This window comes from Branchiostoma lanceolatum, chromosome 4 (genome assembly GCF_035083965.1).
Source record: "Branchiostoma lanceolatum isolate klBraLanc5 chromosome 4, klBraLanc5.hap2, whole genome shotgun sequence".
NCBI lineage: Eukaryota > Metazoa > Chordata > Leptocardii > Amphioxiformes > Branchiostomatidae > Branchiostoma > Branchiostoma lanceolatum.
In genome coordinates, this window is record NC_089725.1 from 28112123 (window position 1) to 28137157 (window position 25035).

Consider the following 25035-nt stretch of genomic DNA (forward strand, 5'->3'; position numbering starts at 1 on the left):
CTCATGATCAGACTACTACCACACAACGTTTGGATGTCAGAAGTCTATCACATAATGCACTTATAGCTAAAACTGCCTTACGGCCAAATCCTTGGTACACTGATGTGGGAAAAGAACCAGTAATGACCAGTGGTATTGATCACCAGTATGAAAATATGGACACCCAACATGATCAGACAGGACAGGGCCAGTCTCAGGCTGTCAGTCAATCCAACGCAGTCACCACAGTTGCTGTAATAACCAGTGATGATCACCAGTATGAAGATGTAGACACTCAACATGCTAAGACACGGCGGGGCCAGTCTCAGGCTACAACTCAATTTTACACAGACACCACAACTACTAAAATGACCAGTGGGCATGATCATCAGTATGAAGATATGAACACCCAACATGATCAGACAGGGCAGGGCAAGTCTCAGGCTACCACTCAATCCTTGGATGTTACTATTGCTAGAAATCTAACATATAACACACAGCTAGCAGCCTTACAGCCCAATCCTCTGTACACAGATGTGAAAACACCAAAAGACCCAACATCTACAGAAAGTACCAGTGGTCATGATCAGACAGGGCAGGGCCAGTCTGAGGGTTCAACTTCCTTCCTTGGATGAAAGGAATCTAACATTCAACACAGGGTTACCTGTATCAGAGCCAAATTCTCTCTACACAGGTGTGGAAACACCACCTTTGGAGCCAAACTAAGGCCAAGGTGCAGGCTAACCTGCTGAAAAGAAAGTCCCAAGACCTCTTGATAAATGATGGGCATAAAAATGAGACTACTTCAAATCAATCAGATTGCAATTTGAGGGGGAAAATGATTACTTTTCATGTCAAAAATGACAGGCAAGATTTGACGTTTTTGCATAGGATCAATCAAAAACCCAAAAATTTATCTTCAAAAAAGGACAAACCTAAATGGGTATAATCTTCTACCAGAGAAGAAGAAGAAGAAGAGAAGAATCAAGCCAATTGTAAAGAAAATTCCATTACAGTAATTTTTCTAATCATCCAAGGTGCGCGGTACTAACATACACAACACCACAAAACTGTGAGTCAGACACTCCGCTAGGAGCATGACTTATTCAGGGTAGTTCACTTTTCAGCCGTGTCAATTAGTACTTGATGTCATTTTGCATCAGATTAATTGATTATATGAGAAATGTAAACTCAAACCTTGACCATTTAGTCACCTTTTTGTCATTCAATACACAGACCGCTGTTGTCGAAGAACTGGCCAGGGGTGTTGATTTAAAATGGCTCTACTTTTACATCTACGGTAATATCAGTAGTGGAAGAACACCTGAGTGTATGATGATATCATTCTGTGAAAGGAGTTTCTTTCCTACTAATTCTACTGCCCCGCTCAGAAAGGCCAGACAAAAATATCTGCAAAACTGAGAAGGCAGCGCGCTAGCAGGGAGTAAACAACGTGCCAGGTATCAATATTCAAATAAGTAAATTCAGACAATAAACATACAAATTGTAACATACTACAAAAAAGGTACTGTGTCATAGGACAAGTGCACACCAACCCATGGTTAGACTTGGAGGAATGGTGTTTGAATTCAAAAGCAAAGATTTTTACCAACTGATGTTGTAGAAGCAAAGCAACTGTCTAAAGATGGCAGAACAATTCTCTCAGCACAACAAAGGACACCCTGCAAGACTGTACCATTTTTCAAATGAACCATGATTATTCATCAATATGTAAATACCCAGCTTCAGACAATCAACACCACCCTACAAGCAAGACTTAGGCGCAGTTTACATTACGTTTTTCGCGTCAGCGGCGAAATTTCCCGCTGTCGGGAGGCCGCTGTCGCGACGTCTCTAGACACACCGCCCGGAAATCTGACAGACACCTGTGGTGCTTGCATTTCGCCATCTTCATGATCTTGTAGAAAGTATCGGGCGTAAGCATAACAAAAGCAAGAAACAAAATTGTATGATTGTACAACGGTAGACGGCGTCTCCCCGCCCGTATTACAATGCAAAGCCTTGTTTATGTGTAGATATTCCATGCTCATCACTCGTAAATGTGGGGAGGGGGGCACAAGTACGATAAATATATCCGCGGGGAAATGAACGCACGGCACAAAAGTCGCCGCGGATCCCGCGAATCTCTCTCTCTCTATATATACCTGGGATCTAAGTAGACTTACAGTATGCTAATCAACGCGTGCTTTATGCTAATCGCCGAAACCCTGACTCCCGCTGACGCGAGCCCGACGTATTCTCTTTAGACGGAGTTTGAAGTTGACGGGGACTCCCGCTGTGCTGACGGGCGACGGCTTCGAAGCTGACGGGAGAAAATTTGTTGACAGCGGGACTACGTCGACGGGAATTGTCTTTACACGGGGTTCCCGCTGTCGCCAGTGGCGCTGACGCCAGTGGCGCTGACGGCAAAAGTATAATGTAAAGAGAGCCTAATTTAAATTTGTTTGTCATACTGCATTGGGGGATCAGCTACCGAAGCACATAATTACTACCAGCACAACAGCAATAAAGTCCCCCAGGACTTCTTGGCAAGAAAAGGCCAACTGAAGATATTCTGACAAGATCCAGGGACTCAGAGGTAAGTTTGGATTGACTTTAAAAGGTTAGTCTAAATAATTATGTTGGCAGCAGAAAACAAGAGATACATGTGCATCATGTACAATCAGGGCTGTCAGCTGACTGCTTTAAATGTGTTTTCCGCCCCACTCATTGTCTGGGAGCCCATGATGATGTTGTTCATTTTAATATCATATCATGAAGTTCAGATCTTTTGGACGCACAGAGTGAAATTTTGTCTGTCCCGACAAGCAAATTTCCGTCCCCGGGCGGTGGCTACTAGTACTGGAGACAGCCCTGTGTAGCATGTATCCTTCGTATATACTTGAACCTTGTAAGCTGTATGTACCTGTGAGGAAGAGAAAACCTTCTGTAACCCTTGAACAATGTAAAGACCACCAGGTCTTTAAGTTTTATTTTCCCTAAAAGCACTGTCTACAAGGCAATTGCAAGTTTGTTGATAGGCAGGAGGTATGAGAACAGGATTTAGCAGGACTTTGAAAGAAAGTACATGTAATTCCTGAAGGGAGAGTTTAAACAAGTATGATGAAAATTGAAAATTCAATAACACAAACATGTTTTATCTGAATGTAGTTCTTCTTGCAATTAAGAATTACTATACAGTAATCACAATACATTAATATTAATAATGACTGGTTTATTTGCAACAACATTAGCTTAAGTGCATACACATAGCATTGCAGCCTTTCTCGGCTGAATTGGGGTATGAGACATCGACAAAATGTTTCTTAAAATTCATAAAAATTCATTCAAAAGCTCGTACAATTTTTACAATAACTCAACACTACACTTATCTGTCCAAGTTGTTTTCATTAGTGAGCTGTAAATTTCTGGTAAAAAAAATATTGATACAGTGAAATATCATGTTGGGTCAGGAAATTGTACCAAATGCTGAGTCCATTCCAAGACACCGCACGGATGTTTTTTGCCATTGTTTAGAACTAATTTGAAACCTTTGTAACTATTTGTAATATAAATGTCATGGTCTCTTACATTTCTAAATGTGTTTACACTTTCTAAATGTTCCCACATTTTCGTGGAATATTCAAAATATTCATGGCACTGGGAACAACATTTCTGATACTTTCTAAAGATTGACTACAGCACACTGCCTTTATTTCGAAGTCTGAATCATTTTTTCGAAAGAAGAAACTCACAATCTGCTGTTAATTAGTTAATAGCACCCAAAAATAGACCGTTGAAAGGAGCGGTGCTACCCCGCCGTGCTCTCACGCCGAGTTGGGCGTAATGTAAACAAACAGTTAATTTCTGCCTCTAACGTTAGCAGGACAACAATCCGAAAGAAACATTATCAGTGTCTCTCGGCTTCTCTATCAATCAAACCTAGAAATCTTGCAGAAACGACCCAAATGCAACAGAAATAACAAAGTACCGAAGGAAGCTGTAAGTGGTAACAGTAGCCTGCCGTGCTGCCCTCCCCACCGGGACCGCTAGAACAAGAATGTTCAACTGGGACGTAAAAAAACCCTGCAGAAACTCCGCCAGGTCCAGTCTAATTATGAACGCCAATCAGCCAGTACAGAAAACATACAGGCTTTATTGTTAGCTGGACTGTGTAAGATAAAGTCCTCTCTTGTGGGATTTGTTTCCGAACCAGAACGCCTCGTGGGAAGTTTGTCCCCGTGTTGTTGTTCCCCCGGCAGACGGCATGACTGTTTCTCCCGGGGAGGAGTTAAAACACATTGTCTAAAATGTCTATCTTTTAACGTATGTTGATAGAATTTAAGATTTCAATGCTACAATCTAAGCATTACAGTAGTATTGGTGTGATGTTATTACTGTGAACTTTTGTATCTATAATTATTTGACAATTATAGTTTCTAAGAAAGTTCCCCCTACACACAGAATAGACTCCCCCAGGCAGGCCGCCACATGTTAGAATTGTTGCAACAGAGATCTACGTTCTTTTTTGGTGTTTTCCTCCAGAATCTTCGTGATTTTGTCGGTAAGAATCTCTACAAAAAATAACACTGCCTTTTAGTTTACAATTTACTGATACCATGGGAAAAGCGAAGCCTCCCTTTGACTGTACATGTCGCCGAACTGAGTGACAGATCAAAAAACCCTTTGGGGCTAGCCGGTTCTCCCTTGAGCTCCCTTTGCATTGTGCCGATTGTTGGGCTTATTTGACGTGGATAAAACTTTGCTTTTGCTCAGTACGTGTGCTATTTTGACCACTGATCATTTGCAATGTTTGCTAGACTGTCTAGTCCTTTTTGTGCAGCAAAATTACAGTTGAATTGTGCTTATCCTCTGGAGGAATTCTTGCTGATGTCCACAGACAGTGTCACGCCACAGTGCCTTCCTGCGCGGTCGGCGGTCCCCGCTCGATCCAAAACATGCTTTGTTAGGATTAGCGGCTCGTTACGGGGGGCAAATGACCCAAATCTTTATTTCGAAATCTTTCGAAACTTGACACAAACCAATATATATTTCAAATCTATTAAAAAAAGTGATCTCTTTTGACTGTCACTTTCGAAATGTTTGCAAATTATCATAACAACTTCTAAAACATGGTACTCTCGTATTTCTTTTTTTTCGAAACATTTATGAATATTTCTAAAAATTTGTAATTATATAACAATAATTCGAATATATTACAAATATCATAAAAAAATCCGTGTGGTGACTTGGAATGGACTCTATTTCATAATTTTTTTTTTAATCCACAAAATTCAAATTTAACTTATTGCATGCCAAGGCTTAAAATGACCTGCAACCTGCAATTTGTGAAACTTTTCTTTGGACCAGGGGCAGGCTTTTATTTTAGCTTAGGCTGCAAATGTATCTGATTACGATTTATTATATTTTTTCATACAGTTGGATGATGGGAAATTGGGAGAGGTGGCAGATGAGCATTTGAGGCACTTAAACAACTGCTTTTTAGGCAATATCACATGTACACTGATTTGTAGACAATATGATATAAGTAATAACAACACTGACCAGTACAACTAAAAATTAGCTGATGTGATTGTGAGTACAATTTCTTGGTCAAAAATTCAGCTTTTTTTGTTTGTTCTACCTGTTAGGACCAGAATTCGCAATCTAGGGGGATGTTTTCTATGTATGAGGGGGAAAAAACAGTGGCAATATGTGTGGGGAATGTAATTAACAGGGAAACAGGGTGTCTTGGTGCAGGGTGTCTCTGGAGGCCCAGCTACATGTAGCTAAAAGCCTGACTATGGGTAGAAACATTGCCACTTGTTCTGTTTTGGGCAGGACAACATGGGAAGGAAGCTGCGACACGTGCTGATTTTCCTTCTCATCCTCCTGAAGGAGCCGTACATGCTAGAGGCTGGCTGCGACTGTTCGGTCAGGCAGTGCGGATGCTCCAGCCTCACCAACATCCCTCAGAACCTCCCAACATACATTGTTAGCTTGGATTTGGCAGATAATTGGATACCTGAAATTCAGTCTGGTGCATTTTCCCATACACCCCAGCTACATAAGCTGTTCCTAAAGTCCAACATGATAACTAGCATTGTGCCTGATGCATTCTCAGACATACCCAAACTTAAAATGTTGTCCCTGTCACAAAACAACATAAGAAACATTCAACAAGGTTTATTCTTCAAACTTACTCAGCTTCAAACGGTAGACCTGTCCCACAACCAGATAACTAACATAGAGTCTCACACATTCTCCAAGCAAACTGAGCTCAAAATTTTGTTCTTGTCCAAAAACCAGATAACTAATATTCACCCCAGTGCATTCTCAAAACTACTTCAGCTTCAACTGTTGTTTCTGAACTTCAACTCCATAAGAAACATTCACACAGGTACATTCTCAAAACTTACCCAACTTCAAGAGTTGCACCTGCCCCACAACCTGATAAGAAACATTCAACCAAGTACATTCTCAAGTCTACATAAGCTCCAAATTTTGATCCTGTCCTACAACCGGTTATCTGTCCTTCCCCTGTCTACTTATAACATGTTGTCAGCAATAAATGCGAAAATTGACAACAACCCCTGGCAGTGTGACTGTGGGATGTTACTCCTCAGACTAAAAATGACTGAATTTTCATCATTTGAAGATCAGATAACTTGCACCCAACCTGCCAAGTTCCAGGATCGAAAGCTAAGATATATCATTATCAATCCTGAAGACCTGATCTGTAAAGAGACAACCATATCAACACTGCCAAAGGGTATCCAAGACCCATTCACCTCATCTGCTGGGTCAACATCATCTCCTAGTGCAGAAACTCAAAGCAGTAATGACCCAACAGCAACTCCTGCCACACTGCCTGCCTCCCAACTGGCAGCTGTTACTGTTAGCAACGGTTTCAAGTTGTTAGCAGTTACAACCACCGTCCCCTCCCATTATCACTGGTACTTCAAAGGCAATACTGACTCAACAGGAAAAACACTTCTCACAAAAGCACTACCAACTTCACCCCTTGAAATTACTTCAGATGAATCAGAAAGCAGTAGTTCCCACGAATCTGATTTCCCCTTGCTTGTTCTCATTGGCTCTGGTCCAGTAGCTGGCATTGTCCTGATTGGCAGCATCATTCTCACAATCTGGTACAAGAGGAGGACAAGGCATCCTCCTTCAGGCCCAAATTCCAATGTTGTTAACGTTAGTACTAGTAGCAACACAAACACCACATCTGTTGTAATGACCAGCGATCCTGATCAGACAGGGCAGGGCCAGTCTCATGATCAGACTACTACCACACAACGTTTGGATGTCAGAAATCTATCACGTAATGCACTGATAGCTAAAACTGCCTTACGATCAAATCCTTTGTACACAGATGAGGGGAAACAACCAGTAATGACCAGTGGCCATGATCACCAGTATGAAAATGTGGACACCCAACCTGATCAGACAGGGCGGAGCCAGTCTCAGGCTACCACTCAATTTTACATGAACACCACAGCTACTGTAACGACCAGTGGGCATGACTATCAGTATGAAGATATGAACACCCAACATGATCAGACAGGACAGGGCCAGTCCCTGGCCACTACTCAATTTTACATGAACACCACAGCTACTGTAATGACCAGTGGGCATGACTATCAGTATGAAGATATGAACACCCAACATGATCAGACAGGACAGGGCCAGTCCCTGGCCACTACTCAATTTTACATGAACACCTCAGCTACTGTAATGACCAGTGGGCATGATCATCAGTATGAAGATATGAACACCCAACATGATCAGACAGGACAGGGCCAGTCTCAGGCCACTACTCAATTTTAAATGAACACCACAGCTACTGAAATGACAAGTGGGCATGATGATGATCAGGCAGGGCAGGGCCAGTCTCAGGGTTCTACTCCATCCTTAGATGTTACAAATCTAACATATAACACACAGCTAGCAGCCTTACAGCCAAATATTCTGTACACAGATGTGAAAACACCAAAAGACCCAACATCTACAGAAATGTCCGGTGGTCGTGATCAGACAGGGCAGGGCCAGTCTCAGGGTTCCACTCCATCCTTGGATGAAAGGAATCTAACATACAACACAAGGTTACCTGTATCAGAGCCAAATTCTCTCTACACAGGTGTGGAAACATCACCTTTGGAGCCAAACTAAGGCCAAGGTGCAGCTGCAGGTTAACCTGCTGAAAAGAAAGTCCCAGGATCTCTTGATAAATGATGGACCTAAAAATGAGCCTACTTCAAATTAAGTAATCAGATTGCAATTTGAGGGGGAAAATGATTACTTTCATGTCAAAAATGATAGGCAAGATTTGACGTTTTTGCATAGGATCAATCAAAAACCCAAAAATTTATCTTCAAAAAAGGACAAACCTTGGGTATAATCTTCTACCAGAGAAGAAGAAGAAGAGAAGAATCAAGCCAATTGTAAAGAAAATTCCATTACAGTAATTTTTCTAATCATCCAAGGTGCACGGTACTAACATACACAACGCCACAAAACTGTGAGTCAGACAGGCCGCTATAGCTAGGAGCATGATTTATTCAGGGTAGTTCACTTTTCAGCCATGTCAATTAGTACTTGATATCATTTTGCATCAGATTAATTGATTATATGAGAAATGTAAACTCAAACCTTGACCCTTTAGTCACCTTTTTGTCATTCAATACGCGGACCGCTGTTGCCGAAGAACTGGCCAGGGATGTTGATTTAAAATGGCTCTACTTGACATCTAATATTAGTAATGGAAGAACACTTGTATGATATCATGCTGTGAAAGGAGTTTCTTTCCTACTAGTACTACTGTCCTCCTCAGAAAGGCCAGACCAAAAATATCTGCAAAACTGAGAAGGCAGCTGGGAGTTAACAACGTGCCAGGTATCAATATTCAAAAAAGTAAATTCAGACAATAAACATGCAATGTAACATACTACAAAAAAGGTTCTGTGTCAAGACACTAGTGCAGTCACCAACCCATATGTTTAGACTGAGAGGATTACAATCATGGTGTTTGGATTTTAAAGCAAAGATTTTTACCAACAGACGTAACAGTTGTAAAAGCAAAGATGGCAGAACAATTCTGAGCCCAACAAAGGACACCCTGCAAGACTGTACCATTTTTCAAATGAATCATGATTATTCATCAATATGTAAATACCCAGCTTCAGACAATCAACACCACCCTACAAGCAAGACTAATCTAAATTTGTTTGTCATACTGCATTGGGGATCAGCTACCGAAGCACATAATTCCTACCAGCACAACAGCAAGTAAGTCCCTCAGGACTTCTTGGCAAGAAAAGGCCAACTGAAGATATTCTGACAAGATCCAGGGACTCAGAGGTAAGTTAAGATTGACTTAAAAGGTAAGTCTATTCTGTCGGTAGCAGAGAAAGAACGAGAGATACATGACTGTGCATCATGTACAATCAGGGCTGTCTGACTGGCTTTAAATGTGTTTTCCGCCCCACTCATTGTCAGGGAGCCCATGATGATGTTGTTCATTTTAATGTCATATCATGAAGTTCAGATCTTTTGGACGGACAGAGTGAAATTTTTGTCCGTCACGACAAGCAAAATTCCGTCCCCGGGCGGTGGCTACTAGTACTGCAGACAGCCCTGTGTAGAATGTATCCTTCGTACTTGAACCTCAATGCAGGGCTCGAATTTCATATTTGAAAATAGGTGCACTGGTGCACCCAACCAAAAAAATTAGGTGCACAGAAATAATTTTGGGTGCACCACAAAATAAAGTTGAATGTCAGCAAAACATAATTACAAAGTTTAACGCTCTTAAGTCAGTTAAGAACTTCAATCTGTAGACTATAGCTAACTTCAAAATTTCAAACAAGTAATACATCAAAGAAAGTACAACTGTTACAAAAGGTTATTTTGCTTTTTCTGATGCTTACATTTCAAGAATATTCTGCATACTAGTGTACAATAGTACCTTCACCCTATAGCCTACAAAAATATCTAGGTGCACCAGTGCACCCACAGTCAAAAATTAGCTGCTTAGCTCCAATTTTGAGTGCACACTGGTGCACATGCACCCACTATTTCGAGCCCAATCAATGTAAGCTGTATGTACCTGTGAGGGAGGGGAAACCTTCTGTAACCCTTTAACAATGTGAAGACCACCGTAAGTTTTTATTTTCCCAAAAAGCACTGTCAACATGGCAAGTTTGTCAAATCATAGCCATAGGTAGGGGGTATGAGAACAGGATTTAGCAGAACTTTGAAAGAAAGTAATTCCTGTTTAGCACATTGTGTTCGTTGAGTGTGTACACGATAACGCAAGAATGCCTGGATGGATTGATTGTCTTGATATTTAGTAGGTGGGTAGGTCTTTGTGAGACCTAGAAATCTTAGATTTTGGGCCCCTAGCGACTTGCTATGGTACTGCAGCGGAACTTCTGGTTTTGATATCTTGTGTTCTAGACAATTGCTATGATCATGATTGTTGAGTGGTAGATAGCGGGAGGGAGAGTAAGTCATGTAGGTTTTGCCACTTGTTCTGTTTTGGGCAGGACAACATGGGAAGGAAGCTGCGACACGTGCTGATTTTCCTTCTCATCCTTCTGAGGGAGCCTGACATGCTACAAGCTGACTGCAACTGTTTATCTTCATCCTTCCCGATCACAAAGACAAGTTGCCGCTGCCACAACCTCACCACCATCCCTAAGAAAATCCCAACATCCATCTTTTACTTGCATTTGGAAGAAAATTGGATATCTGAAATTCAGTCTGATGTATTCTCAGATATGCCCCATCTAAAAGGGGTATATCTTAAGTCCAACAAGATAACTACCATTCCGCCTGGTGCATTCTCAGATCTACTCCAACTTAAACAATTGGACCTGTCTCACAACAAGATAAGTAATATTCAGCTTGATACATTCTCAAAACTTAACCAGCTTCAATATTTGGGCCTGTCCAACAACCAGATAAAAAACATTCAACAGGGAACATTCTCAAAACTTACTCAGCTTCAATCAGTGGATCTGTCCCACAACCAGATAACTAACATAGAGTCTCACACATTCTCCAAGCAAACTAGGCTCCAATATTTGAGTCTGTCCCACAACCAGATAGCTGATATTCACTCTGGTGCATTCTCGAAACTACTTCAGCTTCAAAAGCTGTACCTGTCCTTCAACCAGATAAAAAACATTCACACAAATACATTCTCAAAACTTACCCAACTTCAAGAGTTGCACCTGACCTTCAATCAGATAACTAACATACAGTCTCACACATTCTCTAGTTTAACTGAGCTCCAACTGTTGGGGCTGTTCAACAACCAGATAACTGATATTCCATCTGGTACATTTTCAAATCTTTCCAACCTTCGTAGGCTGTACATGTACCACAACAAAATATCTAAGATCCAGCCTGGGGCATTCCCTGATCTACCCACATTCCAAGAATTGTCCCTGCATTCAAACCAGTTATCTGTTCTTCCCCCATCTAGTCACGGCATGTTGTCAGCAATCAAAGATGTAAAAATTCACAACAACCCCTGGCAGTGTGACTGTGGGATGGGTCCCTTTAGAATGAAAATGACTGGGTCTTCATCATTTGAAGATCAAATTACTTGTGCCCAACCTGCCAAATTCAAGAGTCAAAAGCTAAAAGATATTAATCCTGAAGACCTGATCTGTAAGGACACAACCATATCAACCCTGCCTGTGGATATCCAAGACCCATTCACCTCATCTGCAGTGTCAACACCATCTCCCAGTCCCAATGCAGAATCTGAAAGCAATACTGACCCAACAGCATTGCCTGCCTCCCAATTGGGAACTTTTAGTTTTAACAACTGTTCCAAGTTGCTAGTAGTTTGCAACATCACCTCTCGCTATCACTGGTACTTCAAAAGCAATGCTTACTCAGTGCGTCCTGCAGGAAAAACACTTGTCACAAAAGCACCACCAACTTCGAATTCTCCCCTTGAAATCACTTCAGACAAACCGGAAAGCAGCATTTTCCATGAGTCTGCTCCCAGTTTCCCCTTACCTGTTCTCATTGGCTCTGCCTGTGGTCCAGTTTTTGGCCTGATCCTGATTGGCGGTACCATTCTCATCACAATCTGGTACAAGAGGAGGACAAGGCATCCTCCTTCAGGTCAAAATTCCAATGCTGTTAATACTAGTAGCAACACAAACACCACAGCTGTTGTAATGACCAGTGGCCATGATCACCAGTATGAAAATATGGACACCCAACATGATCAGACAGGACAGGGCCAGTCTCAGGCAACCACTCGATCCAACACAAACACCACAGTTGCTGTAATAACCAGTGATGATCACCAGTATGAAGATGTAGACACTCAACATGCTCAGACACGGCGGGGCCAGTCTCAGGCTACCACTCAATTTTACACAAACACCACAGCTACTGTAATGACCAGTGGGCATGACTATCAGTATAAAGATATGAACACCCAACATGATCAGACAGGACAGGGCCAGTCTCAGGCTACCACTCAATCCAACACAGATCTAGACACCACAACTACTAAAATAACCAGTGAGCATGACGATGATCAGACAGGGCAGGGCCAGTCTCATCAGGCTACCAATCAATCCCTGGATGTTACTATTGTTAGAAATCTAACATATAACACACAGCTAGCAGCCTTACAGCCCAATCCTGTGTACATAGATATGAAAACACCAGAAGTTCCAACATCTACAGAAATGACCACTGGTCATGATCATACAGGGCAGGGCCAGTGTCAGACTACCACTCAATCCTTGAAAGTAACAAATCTAACATATAACACACAACTAGCAGCCTTACAGCCAAATCGTCTGTACGCAGATGTGAACAAAACACTACCAAAAGACCCAACATCTACAGAAATGACCGGTGGCCATGATCAGACAGGGCAGGGTCAGTCTCAGGGTTCCACTCCATCCTTGGATGAAAGGAATCTAACATACAACACAAGTTTACCTGCTTCAGAGTCAAATTCTCTCTACACAGGTGTGGAAACACCACCTTTGGAGCCAAACTAAGGCCAAGGTGTAGGTCTAGGGCAACCTTCTGAAAAGAGTGTCCCACGATCTCCTGTTAAAAAAACAAGCCTTAAGATGATGTCCCCCCACCCAAATAACATAGTATGGAATCACAAGGAATGTAGTACAACATTTATGAACATCACACATGCACACACACACACAAGGCCTGGGTACCATCCTTTGAGTTACCACTGGCTCATCTTTTTGCTTGCTCGTTGGGAGCCAGCAAAAAGATCGAGCCAGCTCAGCAGTATCTACAGAGGATGGCACCCTGGCTATCACATACACACACACACACACACACACACACACACACACACACACACACACACACACACACACACACACACACACACACACACAAAAAAAAAAGATGATCAAACAATGGATTGTTTTCCCTCATTGGCCTCCGTCCAATCCTGAAGACAACGCCTCACCTTGTGCTGTTCTGTCTGTGATGACTAAGCATGAAAAAGGCTTTTACTAAGTTTAAGTGTAACTAAAATCTGATCAGATTACAAGTCAACACTCCTAGGAAAGAAAAAAAAGGACACAACTTACTTGACTTGGTAAGTGTCAGCAAAGCTCACCCTCCTAGATGGCCTTCTGGACTTCGGTTCTGGTTCCCTTGTACTAGGAACAAGCAAAGGTCAGCTGGGGTCATGACTTGAGATCATCATTTTATCTTGACAGGACAGAAAATGACTTCCTCTGACTGCCCAGTCTGCCCCTTTCTGGTACTTACAGTTTCAGTAATAGCACTGACCAAGAGGTCACTCAGTACATGTAAATGTAAATGTACCGTAAATTGCTTGCATAGTTTGCACAGTTAAAAAGTCACAACGTCTGGTGACCTACATGTAGGACCTGACTGCGGTCATAGAATTAGTCATCTTTCTTATCACAGAAACATTTTCTACTCTTTAAATGGAACAAGAGTTACTACATGTTTATGTACACATATTTTTTTCAGTGTATCCAGGCAGAGAAAGAAAATTGTCATGACTTTGGCAGAGATGCTGATTATTGAAAGCATACTTTTTTATGTTTTGTATAGCCACAGCTGATGCTGTGGGGTTGATGTGAAATAGGACTTTAATATTGACAAATGGAGGCCATAGAGTATGATAGACTGATAGAAACTGTATTACTAGCATGAATACTGTAAATGCATGTAAGTTTGTCATGATTTAGTTTTGCCATAAGGGAGAAAATGAAGTGTTCGTTGTTTAGTTCACAGTTGAAACAAGGTTGTAGGTGGGCAGAAAACAGAGCAATCAGTTTTAGCGGTGATTCAAGTTCATGGTGAAGAGGTTATAGGAAAAGCGGCAAACATAAAACCATCGCAAACCCAACTGCATTCACAGTATAAACTGCTACTGAGTCGTACCTTTTAACGGGGGCAACCTCTCCTTCCTGAAAAAAGGTAGGACGAATTAATAATTCAACATTATGTAGACTGCAAAATACAGTGTAACACTGTTCTAAACATTTGTACTGCAAGGAGACATTAGGTACTATTATTTTATTCTACTTAACTATTTTGACAATTTTAAAGTATTTAACTAGTCTTAAGGGACCATGTAGAAAAGTCTTGCTGTATTGAACAGAATCAACAAGTCATTCTTAAATTCTTTGTGAAAGTGATCTTGAATGAGTTTAGCCCAATGAAGTCAGAGAAGACAGACTGTACAGAATATACAGTATATTACAGGTTCATCGTACTACCAGGGAAAAATCTTTCTAGCTCTTGTCGACGAGCACAATCAACAGTGCACCATGGCCTAACATCCTGTCCTGAGGACTGTGACTCTTTCCAGTAGCATGCATGTCGGGTGCACAAGTGACAACAACCAGGAATCAAACTCACAACCTCTTGGTCCAGAGGGAGGGTCACTAACCACTGGACTATACTAAATGTAGCTGGGATGCGAGACCCCCAATCTCTAAAATATCTATTGTGTGATAGATGTTTTAGAGATTGGGGGTCTGACATCCAGGCTATGCTAATATATATGATATAGACCTGAAGATTCAGAGGGTCTCGGCCATTCAGGTCCTGGAATGCATTTCTGGATGGAGACCTTCCTCCAACTTTCAGAATCTGAAAAGTATAATAACATATTATTGATACAGTGTGTACTAGCATGGTATATCCTGCATATAGAAACGAAACATTGGACAAATAAGACTCACTGAGAGGTTACGCCATAGAACTATAGTATAAATTTATAGTTTATACTGTCACTGTATAAAATTGGTGCAGTCTCTACCAGTACCAAGGCTGTCTCCAGGACCCGTCACTCCGTCCTGGGACGGAAATTTCCTTGTTGAGAGGGACAAAAATTTTACCCCGTCCGTCCCAAAAATCTGAACCTCATGACATGGAACTGACGTAACTGTATTTTTGTAAGCTTAAAATTGTAACATTTCAGACGGAAATCACAAGGAGTGGGACTGGGAAAAAATTAGCTGGCGACAGCGCTGGACTCTGGACCTCAAGAGCATGGACTATTACTATAAATAATAGCTGTATTAGTATTCTCAAGTCAAGACAAGATTTTCACTGTTTAAATCGTGTGTAAATTCTAGTTTCTGATTCTGCAGTTGTTTTACAATACATAGTATTCAAAGGGCTTCAGAGTCAGACCTCTTGATTTACACCCCTACATATGGTGACACTTTCACGACCAGATGATGATGATCTTTGCTATCCTTATTATACATAAACATACATGTATACACCGATACATAATGCCTGCGTAGATGTGTATCGCCATAGAACTTAGAAGACTTTAAAATACTTACCGAGGATGATCTCCTGCTCTTTCTTCTTGAAGTTGCCGCCTGCATCTTTATTCCTACGTAGTATACATGTACAATGAAGTAAGCAAGTAAAAACATGTCCAAAATTTTTGGTCATGTTAAGTTTTTCTCTCATGTGAACCTATATTTTTCACAAAAAGCTTGTCCCACTGTTAGTTAAATTTGGCAAGCTCAGGAATTTATGGAATTTGCTCGGTAAGTCCCTAGAGGCTTCTACGACAAAACTGGATTGATTTTCGTGATGGAAGCTAGTCGAAAACACAAAATTTTTCTGACTCAGTCATGGAAAATCATAAATATGGAGAGACACGACTACAATTATTTGTTTTCGTTTGAACTTTGATAGCGAAAGAGTTCTAATTGTGCCACCGATATGGATCATACAAAACATGAATCTAAGAAGGGGATCGATACTCTACTATCTACCTGTAAAATACGACTTACATAAAGCCAGGAATGAATGAAAAAGCCACAATAAATACACACCAGACAACGGATCACATTCAAAATGTCCGCTCTCCTCCTTCAAAACCGCGGTGCATGTTGGGATACACATGGATTAGACCAATCAGAGAAGCGTAACTTTGTGACGTCAGGGGTCAGACATATTTTTGGCAACGCCTCTGAAAAAGTGTCTCAAATGTTTTCGTCTCAGAAATTGTGTGGCACAAACTGTTATTATGGATCGTGCAAGATTAACTGTTTAGATTCGATAGTTCCGATAACATTAGGCAAATCATTAAGATTAAGAAAATTAAGTTATGATCTTCAGTGACGTGATATTCAATTCAAAATGGAAATGTTTCCATTTGTGAAGAGGATCCGCCGCTGATGATAAGGTAGTCACGAGTGTAACGCAAACTCCGCTGTGGGAGACTGTAATTTCATCTCCAATCAGTTAATTATAGATAAAAACTCCGAGTTTTGCCAGTTGGATACGATCTTTGCCACCGATAGATCTGCTTGGAGATTAGCTGTGATGGGTGCCGTCGGATGTTGAACGGGTCGCTATAAGCGTGACTTACTTATGGTCAAGGCGAACTAGTTCTGAAGGTGAAAGCCGAACCGGGGATCTAACCAGCGCAATTTGCGGGGGCCGAAGGTAAACTAGCGAAAGGGCCGGGAGTCGAAACGGACAGATACTAACAAGAACGGCACTCGGACAGGAATCATGAGTAGTGATGGGTCAATGTTTTTATTGATTGATCGTGCATGAATTGGATAGACATAGGAAATAAGGTAATTAATAGACTTAAATGCAAAATGTCAATTTTCTTTGATATTTCTTGCACCTCCACTAATTGCAACAATGGTCCCACCTTCAGATTATACCCGATATATAGTGTGTTTGCATGCAAGAAGGTTTCGTCGTGAAACCTAAGTGTGTCTAGCCTTGCAGTGGCGCAGCGGGCAGGGTGTTTGGCCCAGACCCCAGAGATCCTGGGTTCAAATCCGTTGTCCCATTGACGTTGTGCCCTTGGGAAAGGCACTTTCCTCACTTCACTCAGGTCAAAATGAGTTTAGCTTCCGTGAGGGACGTCCGTCCGACCTCGGATCATGAGAACGTTTAATGGAGGTTTGAGGAGAGCCACACCTCGAGCACGTAAAAGAACCTACCACACTTATCGAAAAGAGTAGGGATCCTTCTCGATGTGAATGGATCAAATAAATCTGTTCAGATAAATATGGAGCTTGTACTCTTCAGCACAAACCTGTTGTGATACGCCTTCAGGCGGTACCGGTGTACCGGGTATGCAATACAAAAACAACAAAAAACAATTCGTGCGGTAAGTTCGTAGCTCCATCCTATATCTTGTAATCATTTGCGTGTCGTACAATTTATATTAATGAAGTAATTTCCCACGAAGAAAAAAACACCACACTCAATTTCCGAAACACACGAGCCGCCAAAATCAGTCACAGCAGAGCGCTCAGCTCTCGTCCAGATAGCCGACATCCGTCAACATTGACTATGGATACGGAAAGTGAATTGTTATTGTACACTGTATTCACGTGGTTCCATTGCTTGTTATCATTATCGTATAATTACGGGTTTTCCCCGAGGTGGGTCACCGGCCGTACAGCTGTCCACTTTCACAATAATTCACATCAGTCAAACCGTCACTCAAACGTGCATGTTGCAAGAGTTGCACAACTTCACTGCGGAGCTGGGATGACACTCTATGCAACAATTGACGTCTTTAGACACGGTCAGACACTTGAACTTCAACGTTAATGCGCCCGTCACACTCGAGCTCATCCAACGATTATCATCGTCCTAGGATTTTCCGAGGCTCTGACCAAGGAGGTTAAATTAACCTCCTTGCTCTGACAGAACTGGCCCGAGGACAACCGATCTGCGGTCACAAGACAGCTTGATTCTGTGCGACACATCCAGTATCGACTGTTCCAGTATCTAGGGTGCCCCGAACTTGCTATCGTAAATCGACGAACGTGACCCGGGGAACTTGATCGAAAAGAACACGTCTTCGTTCAGTGAATCATTCTACGGAAAGAACAAGTACAACGGGTTTCAAAAAGTCTATCAATGAATAACCTGTAGTTAGACTGAGTTCACCTCTCAACCTTTGCCAGTCAGTAACCCTACAGTTACTGCACTATCAAGAATTATTAATGAGGTGAGCCCAAAGGCCGTGTCGACGACCGTGTCACTGTTTGCTGTACGAAAGGGACTTCCGTGTCTTGGTGCTGAACCGTGACGTGGGAACACGACGGCGTAATGATAATGGCTGGGCTGGTCTTAAAAATGCATGGTCTACCGGGGTTACGCGCGGTCGCCCGGAGAACGCTGTTCTTGAGCTTGAGACGATCCAGGGTCGCGTCTTGGCGGAACCGACAGGTGTCTACAACCTGTGCGAGGAGAGGGAGCGAGTCGGACGGCACTCAGGTGACACCGGGACATAAAAGTGCCTACATCGTCGATGGCACTGTTTATGCAAGGTCAGACCTTTCTGTTATTATTTAGTCTTCAACAGCGTCGATTGCAATTAAATCTACGTCGTGGCGAATATGACATATACTATTGGGCTTCAGGTGTATCCACGTTTCATATGGTAAAAATAGAAAATATCCACAGTGTTTGTTGACATTATCTGCACACCTTTACGATCGCCCGCGGCACTGAAGCCGGCTTGTCAAACCAGATCCAGCCAGTTTTCACCTGGCCAATCCTGTTTTTGTAGCGCCTATTGTTGTGGATGATTGAAGACCTACGACCGAATAATCAGGACCGATTATCTCAATGTAACAGTCATTTATAAGTCGTATGTCTTCTTTGTTGGGATGCCACTCAGAGACGTGTGTGCATTATGATCGTTGTTTTTGTTGTTGTTGAGCTTGGTGGTGGTATGGGGGCGTGTCTCGTATGTTCCATTTTCCCCTGCTTTTCTGCACTTTTGTGTGTGCAATAAACCTCAAAATGATATTCAAAACACTTCGTAAGAGTTAATCGTCGGAATACAATCTATTTTTCACAAAGTGCACAAAAAAGTACATTCAGTGTTTTTATTGGTCGAAAATCACCAGCTAACGTTAGGGTTCCTTAGGGGCATTGGATCTCCCATATATATATGTAGAAACAAGACACGTGGAAACATAAGATTTCTATCTGAAATTGCGATTAGCATATCTTTATACATGTGTTGTAATATCGTAATTAGCATGTGCGTCCCGTGCCTTTTGAGAAGTCAAGTTGGGGGTGGGTGGGGGGTAGGGCAATGATGTTTGGTTTAGGCGGCTCTTATGTAAAGAAACAATCTATGTCAATGTACAAAGTTCACTTTTCCCCCTGTCACAGTCACAGGTACCGGCAGTGCATGGCGTGATAAACAAGTCGACGGGCATTCTTTCCGACATGTCCGGGGCGTACGCGCAGTCTAGCGGCTGTTTTCTTACGCACTCTCACTTTTTGTCCCGGTGCTTAAGAAAACAGAGAGCCGATAGAGAAGAAGAAAGTGTGAAAAGACGGTCACGGTAAAAGAAGGAAACATGTCCTCAGTCGGGATGTCAACAGGTGCAGTGGAAGAAAAAACTTTATATAACCTTCTTCAAGCTCGTCATATATAGAACGCTTAAACTTTTCACTCGTTTTGTACGTCTACGAAGTGGTGCGGTTGCTTTCGCTGACACCCGAAGCCGTGCCTACCAAACGAGTGGGGAGACTGCAGCGCAAAAACACGAGTCGAAACCCTACATCTGCTTAATTTGGGGATTGATCACCAAAACAGTGGTGGTGGTGGTGGTGGTTGTAGCCATACACTGTGGGTCGTGCAGGCCTACATGTAGATTGGACAGCTATTTCGATCTCTACAACCACTGTTGTTTTCGGGTAATAAAAGGTGTCGTATCATTTACGACCCAAGTACGCATCCGCTGTACTTGAGATCGTAAATCATGATTGTGGCACGTTGAACATCGTGTTGTTGGTTATCCCCAAGCAAGTGTAGTTACTTTTACACGCATCTATGTGGTATCCTCCTATTCTCCAAGCAGAGGTTTCGGTCGAGTGCCAGTAGGAGTGTCCGGGACGTTAAAAATCCCGGACACTCCTATCCCACTCGACCGAAACCTCTGCTTGGAAAATAGTATCCTCCTGTACGAAGAGAGTGAGAGAAACGCTCACAACTAGAAATACGTACAGCAATACGCGAGAAACAAGGCGGGCTGAATCCCACATCTGCTCGGAGATGAATGATGAGACTTGAAAAGCTGGTCTGCGGTGATCTCCAAGCAGATGTTGGGAGGTAAGAGCTCGACGTTTTCCTGGCTGTCCCATTTGCTGACATCATGCAGAATCACTCAATGATGGCCGTCGTGCTGGAAGGGGACTTTTGCGGGAGAGCTCTGTGGTTCCCGCCTGGAGAAAGACGAATCGAACCCGGAAAACTGAACACTAGTGACAGACTGTGCAAAGGTCTTAGATCCGTGAATACTTTTTTTCTTACACAAGCCTTTTGCCATGTAAAGAACAACAGATCACATTGCAGAGGCAACAGAATGGCTTGGAACCTTGCAGCGCGGAGGACATGTGGGTCGCCAATGGCAGTGGTTACTTGAATATGAGAGAGAGAAAAAAATCAGAAAAAGAATGCACCAACAACACAGATGTGTGCACCTCTGGTGGTCTTGCTTCACTGTCCTGTACATGATCTGTATTTCTGCAGATGCCCAGATACTCTTCTGCGAGTGCTGTTGATGCAAGTCAGCGACTAACGTTAAAGCACTGAGGCGGACAAACAAACGAACAAGCAGACAAACAAATAGCTAGAGACAGGCCGCGATACACGCTCGAGTCAGCCAGACGTACAAACAAAAATCTTGGAAGCCGTACCGAAGGGATGGAAAGCAGCACCAACCCCGAGTCTGCGACATGTTCGGAAGTTCATGACACCCAGTTAACGTTATCACAAATTGGACTATTTCACGGTGAATTCCTTCCAATTGAAGCCGCTTCGTTAATATGCTTCGCTACTTGAAAGTTGTTGACCAACCAAAAGTCATGTCATTTCTAAGGGGTTTATAGGGGAAAAAGCAAGGAGGTTATACTTATAGGGTCTTATAAGGAAGAACCTCCTTGGTCATTTCGTAGCAAATAGTAACTTATAGTTGAAATACCGTGTGGTTTTTGGCCCTGATTTTCCACGTCTTTTTGCCAGTTTTGAACGTCTTTTAGCGTGACAAAACTGTTCTGAGCATGAGACGTGCAAAACAGAGCCAGAGCCCCACATTTGCTTGAGATAAATCATAGCGGCTTTTTGTATCATTGTTACCACGGACTTTGGTGCGATATGAGTTTGGGACCACGTGGGTTTAGCAGACAGCCTTGAGGATCCACCAATCAGGACAGTCAATACAGTTTCACGGACATTGATGGACCAATGGCAGGCCGCGGTGACTTTGCGCGCGAAAGGCTTTGAAATTCGCGCCAAGAGGTTTTTCGGCGGGTTCTGCAAGGACAACAGAAAATTTTGTAAAACATCCGTTGCCGGCGATCTGCTACAAAGCTACGAAAGGATCAGCATCGCGAAAGAAAAGACCTCGATGTCGAGACCGGTTCTGCTTTCCTCATTTGCAACTTTTGGACACCTACGGCGAAGTTTTCCTGTCGGCCCACGAGCCTTTGCGAGCACCAGTGCAAAGGACAGACGTGCCGAAGTCCAAGACCCTGGGCGACGTCCGGTAAATTACCTGAGCTACAGGACAGCCACCACACTTCACATCCCCCAGAAACTGCGGACAGACGACATGCCGGCACAGGTCATCAGCGGAAAGGAGATCGCGGCGTAAGACCGGGTTTTGTCGTCGATTTTTGTCGAGGTTTTCGTAGCGCGCTGCTTGCAGGAGTGGGGAGGGGGGCAAGTCACATGCTACTACCGCGATTCACATGGGGCGTACGCGTAAACTAGAGCATTGTGTTATGTCATTTATTTGTGATTGTAAGAGGCTAGCGCCACTTTGCTGTACTTCAGGGTAGATTGTATTTAAAATGTATTTTAATCATTTACCCAACACGACAGCCATTGTAAAGTAAGGGGTGTTACATTGGATAAGTTGAGTGGATGTAACGTTAGATAGTGTTCAAGGTGTAGTTTTACGAAGCAGCAACCGTTGATGGAATGTTTAGGGGCATTCGTGCCAAGCTGCGGGAGGAGGTGACGAAGATGCAGGAGGAGGTGCCTGGCTACAGGCCGGGGCTGGCCGTGGTGCAGGTAGGAGAACCTTTAAGATGAAATATGTTTGCTAAGATAACATAGGTGATTTGCAGATGACCACAGGTAGTGTATGCAAGTGTATGCAGTGGTCAACACAAACAGTTGATTTGCTTTGTTATGCTACCACTTTGTTTATTCATGGGAAGCTCAAATCGGCCTGTAGGCTGCTTTTCATTGAGGTCATGAGGGAAGTGGTACAGGTCAGACAAAATATAGATTCACAGATAATTACTAATAAATCTATAATGTTAGATACATACACATTGCTGCATATTAGGCTAACTCTGTGAGTGCTTTTGATAAATAAAAACTGTACTGCCAGTGAGCCCTGGTGTAATCTCCATTCATTGTAATACAATATTCAGTTTTATTTATTTATTTGTTTATTAATCTTCAGGGTGGTCCCTTCAGTTAACTGAGTAACTGAAATCCAAGGGAGCCCAAATGTTAACAGAAAAGTAAGAAAAATTATAAGTTACAAATGGTTGCAACTTGTGGTGTACAAACATAGCATCTGATTCGGTGCATGTGTCATTGTTCCAGGTGGGAAACGACGAGGCGTCCAATGTCTACATCAGGATGAAGATGAGGGCAGCTGAGGAGGTAACCTTACACCTCCCAGGTTTTGCACTATACATGGTTTCCATGGAAACCAAGACCTTGTAGGGTCTTTAGTTTGAAGACATAATCTTAGAATCAGCATTATTCCATTCTGTGGTCAGGAAAGCAAGAGGTCCCACTCTTACTGTTAAAACTTGAAGTATTTTGTACTGTAATCTGGCAGCCAAGGGGATAGTCATTGATGTAATCCACACACCAGACTTGTTTATTCCTGAGATACAGCAGATTCATGTTCCCAGTGCAGCTTCCTTGGGCTTTTGGGATATGACGATTCTTTACGTGGAAGTGACTATATTGAATTCTTTCCCCAATATCCAGGCAGGCATGAATGGGAGGCATATCAAGATGCCGCAGGATACAACCCAGAATGAGGTGTGCGCTTTACACTTTTTAATGCTAGCTGTAGATTTGGCTGTGAGATGGACAAAGATGTGTGTCCTTTACTGTTATCAGGTTCCCAAAGTCAAAGTCATTACAATAAGTATGGGGCTTAAGGCAAAATAAACAGCTAGATGTGTGTTTGAAGCACTGAACACACTGAGCTCACATCACTTCTATTTCCTACAGACCTAAGAAATTCAAATTCTCTAACAGCCATTGTAGCGAATCCACAATGATAGAAATAAGGATGCCAGAAAATAAGGTTATCATGCTCTTTCAAAGGACTTATAAAACTTAAGTGAACAAACAGGAACAAGCTGAAAGTTTGAGTTTCTTCTTGAAACTTGAGGGTCGGAAATTAACTTTCTAGACTCTGATCATTATTGTGGTATTTAGTTGACCCAGCAGAATCCCTTTGTTTTGAGTTGGATCTCAAGTACTGGTATGATTGTGATCTAACCAGTACATGTATTTTTCTGTGTGCCAGTTGGTAACCCAGATTAACCAGTTGAATGCGGACCCAGGGATCCATGGCATGATCGTACAGCTGCCGCTGGACACCACGCAGCCAATCGACTCCCATCTCGTACTCAACACCATCGACCCGGCCAAGGATGTGGACGGGTAAGACTTCTTATTGTCATGAAACTTGAGACACTAAGTTTTTACTTCAAATTGTTCTGGATCTCGCCTACCACATGTAACTTAAGCTTGTTACACTGACATTTTACCATAACTTGGAACACTAACATGTTACTTTAACTTGAGACATCAACTGGTTACATCAACTGGTTACACTTGTCTTGTGATATTACATATATCTTGTTCTCCTAGATGTAGATATCTTGGAAATCCTGAGTCTTGACTAAGACCATAAATTCCAAAATATTGAGAGGAAACATACTTTTTCAATTGACTTGTGAAAGCATAACATAAAGTTGATTTTTACAATGTCTTGCCAATTGCACAGTGATCAGTGTTATAACCTTTCTGTGTTATCTTGTGTTCCACTCCAGTCTCCATGACGTAAACTCAGCAAAGCTTGCCCGCGGAAACCTGTCCGACTGTTTTGTCCCCTGCACGCCAAGGGGTTGTCTGGAGCTCATTAAGTCTACGGGAACTGATGTAGACGGGAAGAATGCTGTCGTGGTTGGGCGTAGTAAGATCGTTGGCGCACCGATGTCGGAATTACTGACATGGAATCATGCTACAGGTTAGGAAAAGTTTAATGTCCAATAACACACATATATCTGCCACCACAAAAAAATGCATCTTAAGTAAGAAATCTTCATTGCAACATCCCCCAGTATAATTCACCCCTGCATATCTAGACTATGCATACCTGGGTTGCACCAGAGATCTGATCACAGACTGCTTTTCAAAGTCATTTAGCTACCATGTATTTCATATCAACAACCTTGATTTCTTTTCAAATCCTAGCA

At 42.4% G+C, this 25035-nt stretch overlaps 3 protein-coding genes across 6 annotated transcripts in view; 2 read left to right on the plus strand and 1 right to left on the minus strand.

Annotated features, from left to right (window-relative positions):
* Window positions 1-16431, minus strand: part of LOC136433838 (mucin-22-like) — a 43037-nt gene extending 26606 nt beyond the window's left edge. For 2 of the 4 annotated variants that reach the window (XM_066426386.1, XM_066426385.1), the window contains exons 1-5: window positions 16347-16431; window positions 15843-15895; window positions 15061-15138; window positions 14425-14450; window positions 13596-13667 (exon numbers count right to left, since the gene is read on the minus strand). In XM_066426386.1, coding sequence (XP_066282483.1) covers window positions 13596-13667; window positions 14425-14450; window positions 15061-15138; window positions 15843-15895; window positions 16347-16416 — 299 coding nt within the window. In that variant the 5' untranslated portion in view covers window positions 16417-16431. Of the gene's footprint in view, window positions 1-13595; window positions 13668-14424; window positions 14451-15060; window positions 15139-15842; window positions 15896-16304 lie in introns of all 4 variants that reach the window. The other 2 variants (XM_066426387.1, XM_066426388.1) reach the window with 2 other exon arrangements.
* On the plus strand, window positions 5827-12516 carry LOC136433702 (chondroadherin-like). Its single transcript, XM_066426144.1, has 3 exons — window positions 5827-5913; window positions 10536-11900; window positions 12472-12516. Exons 1-3 carry the CDS (start codon window positions 5827-5829, stop codon window positions 12514-12516), a joined length of 1497 nt encoding a protein of 498 aa, XP_066282241.1.
* A 2396-nt stretch (window positions 16432-18827) lies between the features above and the next one.
* Window positions 18828-24806, plus strand: LOC136433842 (C-1-tetrahydrofolate synthase, cytoplasmic-like; the record flags this gene model as incomplete). The annotated part of the gene is given in 6 exon segments (XM_066426394.1): window positions 18828-22162; window positions 22504-22588; window positions 23135-23194; window positions 23531-23584; window positions 24081-24217; window positions 24610-24806. Coding segments are annotated over 6 exon segments (946 nt in total), but the record flags the coding sequence as incomplete, so codon positions are not given.
* Between the last annotated feature and the right edge of the window lie 229 nt (window positions 24807-25035).